At 56.6% G+C, this 17,257-nt stretch overlaps 1 protein-coding gene across 5 annotated transcripts in view; it reads right to left on the reverse strand.

Annotated features, from left to right (window-relative positions):
- PNPLA7 (patatin like domain 7, lysophospholipase) overlaps nt 1-17,257 on the reverse strand; it is a 95,178-nt gene that overhangs the window by 31,645 nt on the left and 46,276 nt on the right. For all 5 annotated transcript variants that reach the window (XR_008668308.2, XM_055350261.2, XM_063696909.1 and 2 more), the window contains 6 exons: nt 12,953-13,030; nt 11,994-12,199; nt 9,305-9,436; nt 8,404-8,527; nt 6,201-6,314; nt 4,119-4,188 (listed from right to left, as the gene is read on the reverse strand). Coding sequence is in view for 4 of the 5 variants with exons in the window: in XM_055350261.2 (XP_055206236.2) it covers nt 4,119-4,188; nt 6,201-6,314; nt 8,404-8,527; nt 9,305-9,436; nt 11,994-12,199; nt 12,953-13,030 (724 nt within the window). In the remaining variant the exon portion in view is untranslated. The remainder of the gene's footprint in view (nt 1-4,118; nt 4,189-6,200; nt 6,315-8,403; nt 8,528-9,304; nt 9,437-11,993; nt 12,200-12,952; nt 13,031-17,257) is intronic.

The raw sequence follows: 17,257 nt of genomic DNA on the forward strand, positions 1-17,257 counted from the left end.
GTAGACATCCCCCCAACTGTGCACCCCCTGACCAGCAGACATCCCCCCAACTGCACTCCCCCTGACCAGCAGACATCCCAACTGTGCACCCCGACCAGCAGACATCCCTCCCAACTGTGCACCCCCTGACCAGCAGACATTCCAACTGTGCACCCCCTGACCAGCAGACATCCCCCCAACTGTGCACCCCCTGACCAGCAGACATCCCTCCCAACCGTGTACCCCCTGACCAGCAGACATCCCTCCAACCGTGCACCCCCTGACCAGCAGACATCCCCCCTAACTGCGCACCCCTGCAGAGAAAGCAGAGGAGGCCCCACCTCCTGCCAACTAGAGGTAGGAGATCAAGAAAGCCTCGAATCTGCTAATGAAGACCCAGCCTGTGCCAGAGTCAGGTGTGCGGGTCTGAGAGCTGAAGATGGCGCAGAATGCAGCCTTCACACTGGGCCTGGGCAGCACCTAGTAGGCAGACCAGGGTCAGTTCACGTTCAAACCACACTCCACAAACATTGGCCAGGACATGCCCTGTGAATACGAGCACACTAACAGTGAAAATTGAAGACATTTTTAAATGGGAACCAGAGTCTCATAGCCTAACACTCAAAACATCAGGACACAAAATCCACAGTGACCAGGATGGGTCCACAGTGACCAGGCCACATCCACGGTGACCCAGTACGTCAAGAGCAAAGAGGATCTGAACCAGAGCAGTAAAAACAATCCACAGATAAAAACGACCGCATGTCACGGACGGAATTATTTCTCCAGGACAATAAAGCTGTTATCATTACCAGCTAGAACCAGCAATCCTGAACACTCCTGAAACAAAGACAAAGAGAGAACGTCCTAGCAAAGAAACAGGAGGCACACAGAAGAACCAAAACACGATGACAGAACATTTTTTTAAAACTCTCTGATAGGCCTCAAAGCAGAATCGAGATGACAAAAAGCCAAAGATCCTGAAGATAGATCAAAAGAAACAATTCCATCTTAACATCAGAGAGAGAAAAAAAAGGTTTAAAAAATGAACAGTGCCCCAGAGACTTGGGGACAATAACGCGAGGTCTAACACTTGTGCCACTTTATTTCCAGAAGAGGTGGAGGAGCACACGAGTGGAAGAATCGTTTGAAGACATGTAGACTGAACACTTCCAAAATGTGTTAAAAGCTATAAACCTACGGGTCCAAGACGAAGAAACCCCAAACAGGACAGATCCAAAGTATTCATGCTCAGACACTTCCAAATCACATTTCTGCAAACTAAAGACAGAGAAAAACACCTTTGTGTGTGTGTGTTTTGAGGCAGGGTCTTGCTCTGTTGCCCAGGCTGGACTGCGGCGGCGCGATCATAGCTCACTGTAACCTTGAACTCCGAGGCCCAAACGATCCTCCCACCTCAACCCTCTGCATAGCTGGGATGACAGGTGCGTGCTAACGTGCCTGGATCATTTTTCAAATTTTATTCATAGAGACAGGGTCTCACTATGTTGCCCAGGCTGGTCTTGAACTCTTGGGCTCAAATAATCCTCCTGTCTCGGCCTCCCAAAGTGCTGGGATGAGGTGTGAGATACTGTGCCTGGTCAAAACATTCTTGAACACAGCTAGAGAGAAATGATGCGTTACCTACTGGAGAACATCTGGATACCTGGATCTTTCATTAGAAGCAACAGAGGCCATGAGGAAGTGGCACAAGATTTTTAAAGTGCTGAAATACTTTGTATTTCTGCCAAACCAGAATTATACATCCAGCAAAAGCACCCTTCAGCATGAGGGTGACGTGGAGACATTCTCAGATTCTCAGATGAGGGAAAGCAAGCGGATGTGCAACCATCAGACCTTCTCTGAAAGGACCGCTAACCACGATTCTTCAACAGCAAGGAGACGAGCCCAGAAGGAAACCTGAGATGCCGCAAATGAAAGAAGAGCAGGAGGACGGTGACCCTGGGTGAACATCACAGACTATTCTCCTAAGTTTTAAAAATCATGTTTGATGGCTGAAAGCGAAAGTTGTAGCCCTGTGTTTTTGGGGCTACAGTTTGACAAAATTACAGAGGTAATAGTTAAGACAACCACATCATAAAGGGGGAAGGATGAAGTGACTGAACAGTGGTGAGCTCTCCACATTCCACTTAAAGTGCTGAGATGCGGCTGTCAGTAGACAAGGATAAGTTAGGTACGGATAATGTCATCAATAGAGTAACCACTGAAAATATCACATGAAGAGACATCATGGAAACCACAGTTGATAATTATAATGGAATACTCAAAAAAGTTCAAGTAACCTAAGAGTAGACGGAAAAGCTGGGCGCAGAGGCTCACAGCTGTAGTCCCAGCTACTCAGGAGGCTGATGGGGGAGGATCACTTGATCCCAGGAGTTAGAGGCTGCAGGGAGCTATGATTGCACGTGTGACTAGCCACTGCACTCCAACCTAGACAAAATAGTGAGACCCCATCTCTAAATAAAAAGAGAAAATACAGTAGTGTTTAACAACAGTGGGGGGTGTGAGAACAGAAAAAACAATAAAATGGAAGACGTAACCGAATAATTACACTAAGTATCTACAGTCTAAACACACAAAAGATAAAGATTGTCAGAAGGGATGAAGAACACATGATCCAACCGGACACCTTCTACAAGAAACTCACTTCAAAACTCACGGTGCAGGTAAGTGGAGAGTGAAGAATCACATTACGTTACGTGTTAGACAGTGTCCCCCAAAATTCACAGTGCAGGTAAGTGGAGAGTGAAGCGTTACATTACGTGTTAGTGTCCCCCCAAATTCATGTCTACCCAGAACCACAAAATGTGACCTTATTTGGAAACCGTTTTGCAGAGGAACTCAGATGAAGATGGGGTCACCCTAGAATGGGGCTCACACTTCACTGCCTCTGTGTGGCCCTCTGTGCATCCATCCACTTCTTGGACAGACATTCAATGCTGTGCACACGTCACTGTGTGAACACAGACGCAGGCTCCTGCTCCCAGCCAGCTCACACGCCAGTGCCAGAGGCAGGTGACAGGTCATGCAATGTGTCGGGGGTGACAAGCACAGAGAAGAAAAAGGAAGCGGAAAGGGAGCTGAGAGTGCTGGGCGGATGGGGAGGCCGGGGAGGCCAGGGAGGCTGTGCTGAGATGGAGATGCAGGACACACGGGAGCAGCCAGCTCTTCTGAGGGCTCCAGGCAGAGAGCGCAGGCACAGAGGCAGGAGGCAGGAGAGAGGAGCTCCCAGAATGGCGAGGGGATCTGGGGTCAAATGCTGTCCAGCAGAGATAAAGGGTCAGAGTCCTTGAGTATGTGGGACCTGGTGAGAGAGGACAGCCTGAGAGCTAACAGTGGCTCCAGAAAAAAGTACACCTCAGAACTAGGAAAGAATCAGTACGCTGGAGCAGGAAAAACTAAATTCCCCACACTCTAGAATGGTCTCATTATCTTTCCATGCTGAGCACGGGAGAGAGAGCACTCTCCGCTCCACCAATATCGTTTCCGGAGGTTTCACCCTGTTTCCTTTTTCCAATCAGCTGACAAAAATAAGAGGGAGATATATCACATTTCATCTTTTCACATATAGCAGAGCTTTCCTCCAGTGCTGCCCACATTGAGACACAGTTTGAAAAAAATTACTGGGCTCGGGTGGGCGGGGCTCTGAGGTAGGTGGGGCCATGGGTGGGCGGGGCTCCAGGGGAGGGTGGGACCATGGGTGGGCGGGGCTCCAGCACAGGGGAGGGCCATGGGCGGGTGGGTGGGGCTCCAGCACAGGGCGGGGCCATGGGCGGGTGGGTGAGGCTCCACGATGGGGTGGGGCCATGGGCTGGGTAGGCGGTGCTCCAGAACAGAGCAGGGCTATGGGCTGGGTGGGCGGGGCTTCATGACAGGGCAGGGCCATGGGCTGGGTGGGCAAGGCCATGGGCTGGGTGGGCTAGGGCTCTGGGACTAGGTGGGGCCATGGTCTGGGTGGGCAGGGCTTCATGACAGGGAAGGGCCATGGACTGGGTGGGCAGGGCTCCAGGACAGGGCGGGGCCATGGGCTGGGAGGGCGGGGCCATGGGCTGGGAGGGCGGGGCTCCAGGACTTGGTGAGGGCTCCCAAGAGGCTCTGGGTTGGGAGAGGTGACCCACCTGTCACAGGTCCCTGCTGGAGGCTGCCCAGGATCTTCTCACCCAAGAGATGAATCAGCCGAGTCACCACCTGCGGGCAGACACAGGAGCCAAGAGCCACACGTTTTAAACCAAGAAACGCTGGGAACCAAAGACAGTGATGCTCAACAACAGCCAGACTCAGCCAATGGTGCTGGATCTGCTTTTCAAAACCTCCATGAACTGAGTTGCACGTGACTCACAAGCCACGTGCTGGGCCATGGCTGTCCAGGCCTTGCAGCCTTCTTGATGCCCAGGTAAGCCATACGGCTGCCTTTCTGGTTGCCAGGCCAGCAGGTACAAGGGGTATGTCCTCTGTGACCGTGAGCCCAGGCCAGCCTCTCGCTCTCACTTCAGGGCAGGCAGACAACTCCAGGGCAAGCCACCCACGACCCTGAAGGCAGGACAAGGGCAGGCTGGCAGGCTTCTCTGGAACTGAGGGCTCATTGTGGCTGTTGCTTCTGGGTGCCAAGCCCGCTTCAGGGCACGGTTGGGGACATTTGTCCTGACTGGACCAAACGGTCCCCACACCAGGGGTTGCTGGCTTGCAGGGACCCTGCCCAGGGGCTGACTGTACAGCAAAGCTGGCCCCACAACAGTGGACCCACTGGCTTCACCCACACTGTCCCCCAGAAGCTGCTGGTCGGATGGAGCCCTGCAGCGGCCTCTAAAGGGTGGGCCAGGGCTCCTGCTCCGAGGCACTCATGAGAACGAGGCCCACCCTGCAGGCCAGGACAAAGACGGAGGAGTGGCCTGGCTCCCTGCTGTTCCCAGCAACTGTGGCTGCCACCCTGGAGCCTGCTGGCCCTGTGAGCTGCACTCACATGCTCCACCAGGCTCTCCTGGTCCATAAGTGGGCAAGTACAGCAAGCACCAGGACCTAGGATCTGCGGGCAGGAGAACCAGGATCCAGGAGCTGCAGGCAGGAGAACCAGGGCCCAAGAGCTTTGAGTGGGAGAAGCGCTACCTGAGGGGAGGCGGTGGAGGGAGGGCAGTGGTGGCCTCTCAGGGTGAGCCCCAGGGGTGGTGAGAGGCACTGGCCGTAAAAGGCCCTGCAACATGCTGGGGGCCACACCTGCACCCCCTTTCCATTTGTTCTAGAATGATAAACTTCTTGGGATCCATGTGCTGGCTGATGAACAACTGCAGACCTGCCCTTCAGGCCCCTCCGCCGGTCCTTCCTGGGCGCTCTCCTCACCGCTGACCCTGCACTTCCGAGCAGCCTGCCCTGTCCTTCTCCAGATCTCAGAGTGAGAGTCGCTTCCCTTTCCTCTGCCACACCCACATCACTCACGAGTAGAGAGTCGCTTCCCTTTCCTCTGCCACACCCACATCACTCACGAGTAGAGAGGCCACCAAGAAGGTAGCTGCACGACTGTCCTGGGAAGCAGCCTGGGCGCCTCTCCAGGTTTCCTGCCCACCGTCACGGCCCCCACCCAGCTGGGCTCTAATCTTCACCTCCTCCAGGTCGTTTTCCATCCATGTGTAGGTAGACCGAATGATCACAACTCAGGGCACAGTTTGGGACATGGCCTGTGCCACCCTCACCCGCACCACCCTCACCCACGCCCTCACCAGCTCTGCACCCCCACCTGCTCCATGCCCTCACTTATTCCGCGCCCTCACCTGCTCCGCACCCTCACCTGCGCCCTGCCCTCACCCGCTCCGTGACCTCATCCACTCCGCACCCTCACCCGCTCCGTGCCCTCACCTGCGCCCTGCCCTCACCCGCTCCGTGACCTCATCCACTCTGCACCCCCACCTGCTCCATGCCCTCACCTGCGCCCTGCCCTCACCTGCTCCATGACCTCATCCACTCCGCACCCTCACCTGCTCCGCACCCTCACCTGCGCCCTGCCCTCACCCGCTCCGTGACCTCATCCACTCTGCGCCTTCACCTGCTCTGCGCCCTCACCAGCTCCGCACTCTCACCTGCTCTGCGCCCTCACCAGCTCCGCACTCTCACCTGCTCTGTGCCCTCACCCGCTCCGCCCTCACCTGTTCCATGCCTTCATCCGCTCCACACCCTCATCCGCTCCGCATCCTCACCCACGCCATGCTCACCTGTGGGTACCTGCGCTTGATGGACGTGAGGGCTCCTGCCGGCAGCTTGGCCAATTCTGAGTCCCGAACGGCATGCACCGTGGTCGCCCGGGCCTGGTGGGTCAGTGTCTCCACCTGAGGAGAGGAGCCGGCTGCTGGGGCCACGGGCTTGGAAGGGCCGAGCCAGCTGGGCCTGTCCCTGACAGCCTCCGGTGCCTGCCAGAGCCACACATGACACCCCATCCACACCGCAAGGCGGAGGCAGTCAGTGAGTGCTGGCGGGTGACGTGCTGTCAGAACCACTGGAACATGCCAGAAGCCAAAGGTGCCCCCTAGCAACCCAGGCAAATCGCAGACACAGGCATCGGACCCCACAGGCTGGAACAAGGGCAGCCTCAGCTCTCCCGAAGAAATAAATGCCTTTGGAGAACACCTCTTTTTTTTTTTTTGGAGACGGAGTCTCGCTCTGTCGCCCAGGCTGGAGTGCAGTGGTGCGATCTTGGCTCACTGCAAGCTCCACCTCCTGGGTTCACGCCATTCTTCTGCCTCAGCCTCCCGAGTAGCTGGGACCACAGATGCCCACCACCACGCCCGGCTAGTTTTTTTGTATTTTTAGTAGAGACGGGGTTTCACCATGTTAGCCAGGATGGTCTCAATCTCCTGACCTCGTGGTCTGCTGCCTCGGCCTCCCAAAGTGCTGGGATTACAGGCGTGAGCCGCCGCACCCGGCCTGGAGAACACCTCTTTTTAAGATGTGTCCCTCAGCCTGTGGGAGCCCTGCCCTCTGGCACTGAGGCCTCCCTGCCGGCATCCGGCCTGGTGTGTGAGCCTTCATCCGGTGGATGGAGCTGGAACCGCCAGGCTGCACATAAAGCCAAGCAGAGGCCCAGGGCCTGCTGAGCCATCGGAGCGCGGGACTCTGATGGGAAGACCTTCGGCCCTGGCAGAGCTGAGGCGAGGCGGTGCTGGAGCACACTGACACAGAGTTCCCATCAGCCCCGGGCAAAACACGGAGCAACACGGCACCTCCGACCTCAGAGGCTGCCTGAAGGCCACGCTGTCCCCAGGGGAGGGCACCTAGGCCTCCCCACAACACTGGTTTTATTTTCAGACGGAGTTTAGTTTTTTTTTTTTTTTTTTTGAGATAGAGTTTAGCTCTTACTGCACAGGCTGGAGTGCCGCCTCCCAGGTTCAAGCGATTCTCCTGCCTCAGCCTCCCGAGTAGCTGGGATTACAGGCACCCGCCACCACACCCAGCTAATTTTGTATTTTTAGTAGAGACGGGGTTTCTTCATGTTGGTCAGGCTGGTCTCGAACTCCCAACCTCAGGTGATCCACCCACCTTGGCCTCCCAAAGTGCTGGGATTACAGGCATGAGCCACCACACCTGGCCACACTGGTTTAAAATTTAACACAGTCTGGGAGCGGTGGCTCACGTCTGTAATCCTAATACTTTCAGAGGCTGAAGTGAGTGAATCACCTGCGGTCGGGAGTTCGAGACCAGCCTGACCAACATGGAGAAACCCCATCTCTACTAAAAATACAAAATTAGCCGGGCGTGGTGGCACACGCCTTTAATCCCAGCTACTCCGGAGGCTGAGGCAGGAGAATCTCTTGAACTCAGGAGGCGGAGGTTGCAGTGAGTTGAGATCGCACCATTGCACTCCAGCCTGGGCAACAAGAGTGAAATTCCGTCTCAAAAAAACAAAACAAAACAAAACAAAACAAAAACACAAATCGGCAGAAGCCCCAGGCCGTGGCACCTTGGAGCTGGGCAGCCCCCCACTCGCTCAGGATGCAGGGGCCTGCTGTGAGACCCAGACCAGCTGTAGTTGCTCCTGTGGAACCCCAGACCAAAGGCAGCCCCTGCTGCTACCAGCCCTCAAGAGACACCCAAGGCATCTGGGCCAGTGCGCCCAGACGCCAGGATAGGTGCCTGGGAGCCCCCCACAGAGGCAGAGCCTGGGGATCACAGCAAAGCAGCCACGGGGAGTCCCCCCAGTGGAGGCAGAGCCCGGGGCTCACAGCAAAGCGGCCGCGGGGAGCCCCCCACAGAGGCAGAGCCCGGGGCTCACAGCAAAGTGGCCGCGGGGCATCACTACTACCATCCACTCCCGGGGCTTTTGCTCCCGAGTAACTGGCCAGGCCACACCCAGGCCAGAACCCAGGATGCTCTGGGAGGGATGCAGAGGTGGGGGAGGCAGGAGCAGGGCCCAGCACCTACCACGCCGACGAGGTCTCCTCGGCCGTACTCCCCGGCCAGGCGCTTCTTCCCGTCATCCTTCCGGATCACAGAGCGCAGCCGGCCGCTGAGCATGATGTACGTGCAGTCGGACTTGTCCCCCTGCCTGCGGGAGACACAGAGGCCCTGCAGCCCTGGGCCCCCAGCCTCAGCCTCCACACCCAGCTTCCCAATGCCAGACAGACTCAGGATGGAGAAAAAGAAAACGCAGGCTTCTCACTATCTTATTTTTTTTTGGAAAACATATTTTTTATTTTAAAATATTTATGTTAACAGGCCTGGGTTGTTTTAAATGAATATTCTAAAATTGTCTTGGTTTTAATTATTATTATTATTTTTTGAGATGGAGTCCCGCTCTGTCGCCCAGGCTGAAGTGCAGTGGCACGACCTCAGCTCACTGCAACCTCCACCTCCCAGGTTCATGCGATTCTCCTGCCTCAGCCTCCTAGGTAGCTGGGATTATAGGCGCACACCACCACGCCCAGCTAATTTTTGTATTTTTAACAGAGACAGGGTTTCACCCATGTTGGCAAGGCTGGTCTCGAACTCCTGACCTTGTGATCCACCCACCTTGGCCTCCCAAAGTGCTGGGATGACACGCGTGAGCCACCGCGCCCGGCTAATGGGGCCCTTTTAAAGGGACGGTGTGGACTTGAATATAATGACACGGAGAGATGCTCATGGAACATGGACTGTGTCCAAGCGTGTGTGGGTGTCATGAAATCCAGGAGGCCACGAAGCGTGTTTCCGAGCTAAGCTGGGGTGGGGCTGGGGAAATCCAGCCTTCTGTGTGTTGTTTCCATGGTAACTGCGCTTTGCCCATCCCCAGCTCCTGCATGCCAGGGCAGCATGGATGCGGAGTGTGTGGCACCCACGGCCTCACCTGTATATTGCTCGCCCGGCCTCCACCTCCACCCAGTCCAGGGCAAAGTCGATTTGCCGCACGAAGGACGACATCCTCTTCACCACAGTGTGCGCCACACCCAGGACGACGGTCGGCTGCTTCCGCATGATTCTGCCGGGCAGCCCAGAGTCAATCCTGCCCCATCCCTCCAACCCTACCCTTCGCCCAGGGCCGCAGTGCTCGGGAATGGATGGGACCCACAACCCCCACCCCACCCTGAAAGTAGAGAGACCACTGGCGGGGGCTGGGACGGGGCACGCACCAGTCAGCTGCCTGCCCCACGGCACAGCACTGCCCACCACGTGCCCAGTGGCCAGCAGCTGTTGGGGAGCCCAGAGAGCCCCCTCCTGGCAGGCCCGCGAGTGTCCCTTGGGCACGGGCCCTGTGTCAGGCTGCAGTCCTGGCAGGGGACTGCACATGCCGTCAGGAGCTGCATCACGCACACTCGGGCCATGGGTGTGGCTGGCAGTGAGTGCTGTGAAGGGCACCAGCAGGCAAAGGCAGAGGCTGAGAGACCCATGGGGCCTGGATAGCACAGGGTCTCTCCTGGGTGGGTGGAGGGTGGCTGGGGCCTCTGACCCGGGGAACACTGTTCTCTCCCCGGTGGTCGTGTGTGGACAGACTGTGGAGGGTGAGGGCTGCAGCAGGGACGTGCCCAGGGGCTCTGGGCGGTGGCGAGGTGGGACGTGGGGCAACCTGCACCAGGTGTGACAGTGACGCCGGGAGACTCCAGGCCTAGCCTGAGCCACAGGCAGGTGGAGCTGCCATTTCCTCAGAAGGCAAAAGCAGGAGGAAGAGCAAACGTGGAATCAGGATTCGCTTTGCACAGGAGGTGGGGGAAGCTGGGGAGATGGCAAGACAGTGGCTGGGTGAGGGCGTGAAGGGCGTGAGCATGGCACTTAGAGCCCTGGGGGTGGAGGAGGAGCCCTGGAATGATGGGTGATGGCTGGGGTGATGGCTGCAAGGCACACCATGCACGGACACACAGGGAGACACACAGACACACACAGACACACGGAGACACAGAGACACACGCAGACACACGGACACATGCAGACACACGGAGACACACGGACACATGCAAACACACACACGCAGACATACGGAGACACACACGGACACATGCAGACACACAGGCACACAGACACACACAGACATAAGGAGACACACATGGACACATGCAGACACACAGGCACACAGAGACACACAGACACACAGACACACACAGACACAAGGAGACACACATGGACACATGCAGACACAGAGACAGACACATGGACACATGCAGACACATGGAGACACACACGGACACACGCAGACACACAGAGACACACAGAGACACATGCAGACACACGGACACACGCAGACACACAGATAGAGACACACAGCACAGGGGGACTGAGCTGCATTAAGGCTGAGGGCCCTGAGCTCTGCCCTGGGTGGTTCCTGTCCCTGCTCTTCGCCATCCGTCCTGATCTCCCTGTCACTGATGTGGAGCAGCTGGGGATGCTCAGGAGGGAGATGGGTCCAGCTCCACCCAGGGTCCCCTGCTGGTGGAGGGACCGGGACTTGGAGCCTCAGTCTCCCCATCCGCACACTGCGGTGTCAGGGCACCCGGCATCGGGATCCGGCTGGAGCCACTCAGGCCAGGCCTGGAAGACAGAGGCCATGCAGAAAGCCCTTCCCAACTGGGCCAGGGACCCGCTGCCCCCACCCCTGCCCCTTGCCCGGCTCGGGGTCCCCAGGCTGAAGCAGCAACGGCGCGGTGCCATTTGCTGGATTACAGGCGTGAGCCGCTGCACCCAGCCGACCTGTTTTCTTCAGCTGCTGTGCTTCCACTGACCTTCAGGCTTCTGACCTCTCCTGCTGCCCAACCACTCAGGCAGAAGAGCTCTGAGACCACAGCAGACATCTGGCCTATGGGGGTGCGGAGGACTTCCAGAAAACACACACAGAACGGCTCAAGCTGCCAGAGGTGAGAGCTGGGGTTAAACTGAACCCCAGGCTCCAGGAGACTCTGGACCTGACAGAGCAGAATGCCCAGCGCCGTGGATGCGAAGACGTGGCGGCTCTGCCAGGCAGCCACAGGCGGGCCGAGGGCAGCTCTGGGCCTGGAGGGGCCGAATCTGAGACTTACGGGCTGGGGTCAAGCGGACAGACGTCTTCCAGCCCAGAGCCTGGAAGGCGACATGGGCACATTCTGCCCCAAGAAGGGACACACGTCAGTGGGGCTCTTCCCCCGAGCCAGAGCCGCGTCCTCACCCACTGCCTTGCCCTTCCACCTCCGCATCACTGGCTCCCGACACGTCAGCCCAGGCTGCAGAGGTGGGACGGCTCACGGCCCCTGAAGCCCGGCCCTGCCCCAACGTGGGCCTTGCTGAGCCAAGCTGGGGAGCCCCAGAACTGACCAGTGATAAATGGACACGGCTGAGACCAGACCACAGAGATGGCCGTGCGAAGCTGATCGCTGTGGGCAGGTGGGGTTGGCTGACTGAGCGCTGGAGCAGGGGGCACAGACCTGGGCCTACACAGGTGCCGGGGACAAAGAGGGGAGCCCAAGCAGCAGGGAAGAGGGTGAGAGCACCAGGAAGAGGCCAGCCACGCGGGGAGGGGTCTCAGGGCAGGCGGGGCTGGGGCCTGCCCTGAGGTCCTGGCCCGTGGGACTCACTCATAGAAGTGGGCCTTGGAGATGGACAGGAAGCTGCAGTCCCTGTTGGCCTTGATGGTGAAGATGAGAGGCTCCCCGGTGAGCACGGCCAGCTGGCCCACCATCTCCCCGGGGCGCGTGAGGAACAAGCAGCTGTCTTCCTGGCTGCCAATCTTCCGCTGGTATACGTGCAGCAGCCCCGAGACCACGAACAGGATGCTGGCATCCTGACACACGAGAGGGCTCAGGAGGCGCCGCGAGTGGCCGCGGGCAGGATGGGGGCAGCTCTGGGCCCAGAGCGGACGATGCCACCAGGCTCGGCCGGGAGACCATCCGCCGACCTGATCAGCTCTGGGCATGGACTTCACTGGAAACATTTCGGCTGCGTCTACGGTTTCATGATTTCACGAGCAGTCGTGGAAAATCTGGGTTCTCGAGGGCTCCGTGCAGCGAGCCGGGCCTCGGACCTGCACACCTTCTCTCCCGGCACCCGCCTACTGACTATCCCCAGCAAATGCGCGTCAGCCCAGCGATCCTGTGCACGGGGGGTCCCATGCCGCCTCGCCTGGGGCCTGGCCTCTGAGGGGTGGGCTCCTGGCCCCTCCCACACCGAGCCCCCTGCACACGCCACGCGTTTTGGTCCCACATCTGCAGATGTACCCATGAAACCACTCCAAGGCCACTTCCACTGATCTGTATCCACCGTGACCTCTTATGACCTCTTCCCAGTCTGCTTGCCCGGCCCACTCTCAGGTGCAAGCGGAAGGGCCAGTGCAGCAGGGGCCAAAGGTGGACACAGCTCTCAGGGCTCAGGGCTGCCTGAGGGGAGGGGCTCTGCCATGGTGCCCAGAGGGGCAGTGGCCCGGTGCTGGGAGGTCCCCAGTCACTGGTGTCCAGTCCAGGCCCTCCTCTGGTGCTCCACTTGGCACTGGGCTATGGCATTGGGTGGTCCCAGTGCCCCCCCCCAGACCCCCGCTCACCTGGTCTCCCTGCCTTGACACCACCATGCCTGCAGGAACGTGCAGAAGCGCCACCCGGCCATCCAATAGAGATGAGTCCTAAAAACAGAGCAGACTTCAGGGAACACGGGCGGGAAGCATAAATGAAGGTCCAGAGAACAGAGGCAGCACTGGGCTGTTCAGGGGCAACGAGCGGTGAGGCCAGAGGCCGGGCAAGGCCCTCCTCCGAGGCTGTCCTCCAACAAGGGCCTGATGGACACTGGGCACCCTGCAGAGCCACCGATGCCAAACCAGGGCATCGGCACAGAGACAGACACCAAACAGTGGAGCAAGGCAGAAAATGCAGAAACAGACACTCATATTTTTGTGAATTTACGTAAAAGAGAGAGGATGTCATTTTAGGGAGAAAGGGTGATTTCTTTATAAGTGGTGCTGGCATAGCCAGCAGTGGGATGCCTTCTCCACAACACCTACAGAATGATGCCCTCCAGGGCACGAGGACTCTGGAATCTGGGAGCTCCCAGAGGTGACCCGGGAGTGCCCAACACACTCGAACCCAGAAGGCAGAGGTTGCAGTGGACCCGGAGCCTGTGGAGAGGCCCTGGGGCAAACCAAGGGTGAGGGAGCGTCTGCGGGCACCACACCCACGAAGGTTTGAAACATCAGATGTGTAAACCCCCCGTCCACAGTGATGATGAAATAAAAATAAGAAGCCCCATCCAGCATCTTTGGAAAATGATCGAAAAACAAACCATTAAACTTCCCAAACCCTGACGGTGAAGGGGGTGAAGGCAGTTCCCCCCCAAAAGAGAAATGACATCACATGTCGCCACAAGTTTGTCAAACAGGAGGGAGAAAGAGGTGGAGGAGGATGAGAAGAATCTGAGCAGCCACGTATCCAGCTCTCAGGCAGAGGACGGCCGCTGACAGAGAGGCCGCACCGCCCCAGGGCGCGTTGTCAGCCCGAGGAGCCGTGGGAGGCTCTTCAGAAGAAAGCGACCTCCCTGAGGAAAGCAGCTGCACTAAGAAAGTCAGAGCCTTCGGGAGACGAGGGGGACGAGGGGGACGCGGGGGACGAGGGGGACGCGGGGGACACGTGGGACGAGGGGGACGAGGGGGACGCGTGGGACGCGGGGGACGCGGGGGACGAGGGGGACGAGGGGGACGAGGGGGACGCGGGGGACGCGGGGGACACGTGGGACGAGGGGGACGAGGGGGACGCGGGGGACGCGTGGGACGAGGGGGACGAGGGGGACGAGGGGGACGCGGGGGACGAGGGGGACGCGGGGGACGCGGGGGACGAGGGGGACGCGTGGGACGAGGGGGACGAGGGGGACGAGGGGGACGAGGGGGACGCGGGGGACGAGGGGGACGCGGGGGACGCGGGGGACGCGGGGGACGAGGGGGACGAGGGGGACGCGGGGGACGCGGGGGACGCGGGGGACGAGGGGGACGAGGGGGACACGTGGGACAAGGGGGACGAGGGGGACACGTGGGATGAGGGGGACGAGGGGGACGAGGGGGACACGGGGGACGAGGGGGACGAGGGGGACGAGGGGGACATGGGGGATGTGAGGGATGTGGGAGCCGGCCACGGTGACATGGACGAGGCCGCTGGACAGGGGGGCACTGACCGCATGGCTGAAGTCATTTGGCCGTTTTAAGGATTACTGTTAAGTATTCAGAAATGATAAGAGTATTGTGGTTAGAGATGAATCCTGAAATATCCACCAGTGACGTGCTATGATGATGGGATTTGCTTCAAGGGGGGGCACCCGGACGGTACGGAAGGGGTGCAGAGAAAACAAGGTGGGCTGTGGTGTTGGTGTGATCGTTACTGTGAGGGATGCTAGGTACTCACCTTCACATATTATTCCATCTATTCTATATAGTTTTGAATTTTCCCATAATTAAAAAGTTGTTTAAAGAGAGAGAAGACTGGCTGGGTACGGTGGCTCATGCCTGTAATCCCAGAATTTTTGGAGGCCGAGGCAGGTAGATCACTAGAGGCTAGGAGTTCAAGACCAGCCTGGGAAACATGGCAAAACCCCGTCTATACTAAAAATACAAAACTCAGCTAGGTGTGGTAGTGAGCCTGTGGTTCCAACTACTCAGGAGGCTGAGGTGGGAGGATCACTTGAGCCCAGGAAGTGGAGGTTGCAGTGAACTGAGATGGCACCACTGCACTCCAGGCTGGATGACAAAGTGAGACACTGTTTCCAAAAAAGAAGAAGGAAGGAGGAGGGAGAAGGAGAAGAAAGAAAGAAGGAGAAGGAGGAGGGGGAAGGAGAATGAGGAGGGGGAAGGAGAAGGAGGAGCGGGAAGGAGAAGGAGGAGGGGGAAGGAGAAGGAGGAGGGGGAAGGAGAAGGAGGAGGGGGAAGGAGAAGGAGGAGGGAGAAGGAGGAGGGAGAAGGAGGAGGGAGAAGGAGGAGGGAGAAGGAGGAGGGAGGAGGGAGAAGGGAGGAGGGAGAAGGAGGAGGGAGAAGGAGGAAGGAGAAGGAGGAGGGAGAAGGAGGAGGAAGGAGAAGGAGGAGGGAGAAGGAGGAGGGAGAAGGAGAAGGGGGAGGAAGAAGGAGAAGGGGAAGGAAGAAGGAGAAGGTGAGGGAAGAAAGAAGGGGAAGGAAGGAGGAGAAAGAAAAGAAAGAAAAAGAAGAAAGAAGAAGAAAAGAAAAAAGAAGAGAGAAGAAGAAAGAAATAGAAAGAAGAAGGGAGAAGGAAGAAGGAAGAAGAAGGAAGAAGGAAGAAGCAAGAAGAAAGAAGAAGAAGAAAGAAGAAGGAAGAAGAAGGAAGAAGGAAGAAGAAGCAGAAAGAAGAAGAAGGAAGAAGAAGGAAGAAGGAAGAAGGAAGAAGAAGGAAGAAGAAGGAAGAAGAAGGAAGAAAAAGAAGGAAGAAGAAGGAAGAAGGAAGAAGAAGAAGAAAGAAGAAGAAGGAAGAAGAAAGAAGGAAGAAGAAGAAGAAAGAAGGAAGGAGAAGGAAGAAGAAAGAAGAAGAAGGAAGAAGGAAGAAGAAGGAAGAAGGAAGAAGAAGGAAGAAAAAGAAGGAAGAAGGAAGAAGGAAGAAGAAAGAAGAAGGAAGAAGAAGAAGGAAGAAGGAAGGAGAAGGAAGAAGAAAGAAGAAGAAGGAAGAAGGAAGAAGAAGGAAGAAGGAAGAAGAAGGAAGAAAAAGAAGGAAGAAGGAAGAAGAAGGAAGAAGGAAGAAGAAGGAAGAAGGAAGAAGAAGGAAGAAGGAAGAAGAAGAAGGAAGAAGAAGAAGAAAGAAGAAGAAGGAAGAAGAAAGAAGGAAGAAGAAGAAGAAAGAAGGAAGGAGAAGGAAGAAGAAAGAAGAAGGAAGAAGGAAGAAGAAGGAAGAAGGAAGAAGAAGGAAGAAAAAGAAGGAAGAAGGAAGAAGAAAGAAGAAGGAAGAAGAAGGAAGAAGGAAGAAAAAGAAGGAAGAAGGAAGAAGAAAGAAGAAGGAAGAAGAAGGAAGAAGAAAAGAAGGAAGAAGGAAGAAGAAGGAAGAAGAAGAAGAATGAAGAAGAAGGAACAAGAAAGAAGCAAGAAGAAGGAAGAGGAAGGAAGAAGAAAGAAGAAGGAAGAAGAAGAAGGAAGAAGAAGGAAGAAGAAAGAAGAAGGAAGAAGGAAGAAGAAAGAAAGAAGAAAGAAGGAAGAAAACAAAAGAAAGGAAGAAGAAGAGAAGAAGATGAAGGAAGAAGGAAGAAGAAGAGGAAGAAGAAGAGGAGAGATTTTTTTTTCCTTTGGGACAGAGTTTCACTCTTGTTGCCCAGGCTGGAGTGCGGTGGCACAATCTTGGCTCACTGCAACATCCGCCTCCCAGGTTCAAGCAATTCTCCTGCCTCAGCCTCCCAAGTAGCTGGGATTACAGGCACGTGCCATCACGCCCAGCTAATTTTTGTATCTTTAGTAGAAACAGAGTTTCACCATGTTGGTCAGGCTGGTCTCGGACTCTTGACCTCAGGTGATCCACCTGCCTCGGCCTCCCAAAGTGCTAGGATTACAGGCATGAGCCACCACTCCTGGCCAGAAAAGCAGATTTAAGAGACAGATCAGCCCACTGCAGCGTATGGCCCTTACTCAGATCCTGATCTGTACAAGAAGAAACCACTGAGAACCACTCATGACACAGTCAGGGGTCCAGGAACACGCTGGGTGGGTGAGCAATCGCAGCTTTTTAACATTTCACTTGCAGAACGACACCGTGGTGATGCCTCAGAAGGAGTCCTTAACCGTTAGAGAGGAATGATGTGAACTTATAACGTGTTGGAGATTTTTGAGACAGAAAATAATTGGGGGAGGGACTAGGAGTACAGCTGTAAAGTGATTAGCCAT

Source organism: Gorilla gorilla, chromosome 13, assembly GCF_029281585.2.
Source record: "Gorilla gorilla gorilla isolate KB3781 chromosome 13, NHGRI_mGorGor1-v2.1_pri, whole genome shotgun sequence".
NCBI lineage: Eukaryota > Metazoa > Chordata > Mammalia > Primates > Hominidae > Gorilla > Gorilla gorilla.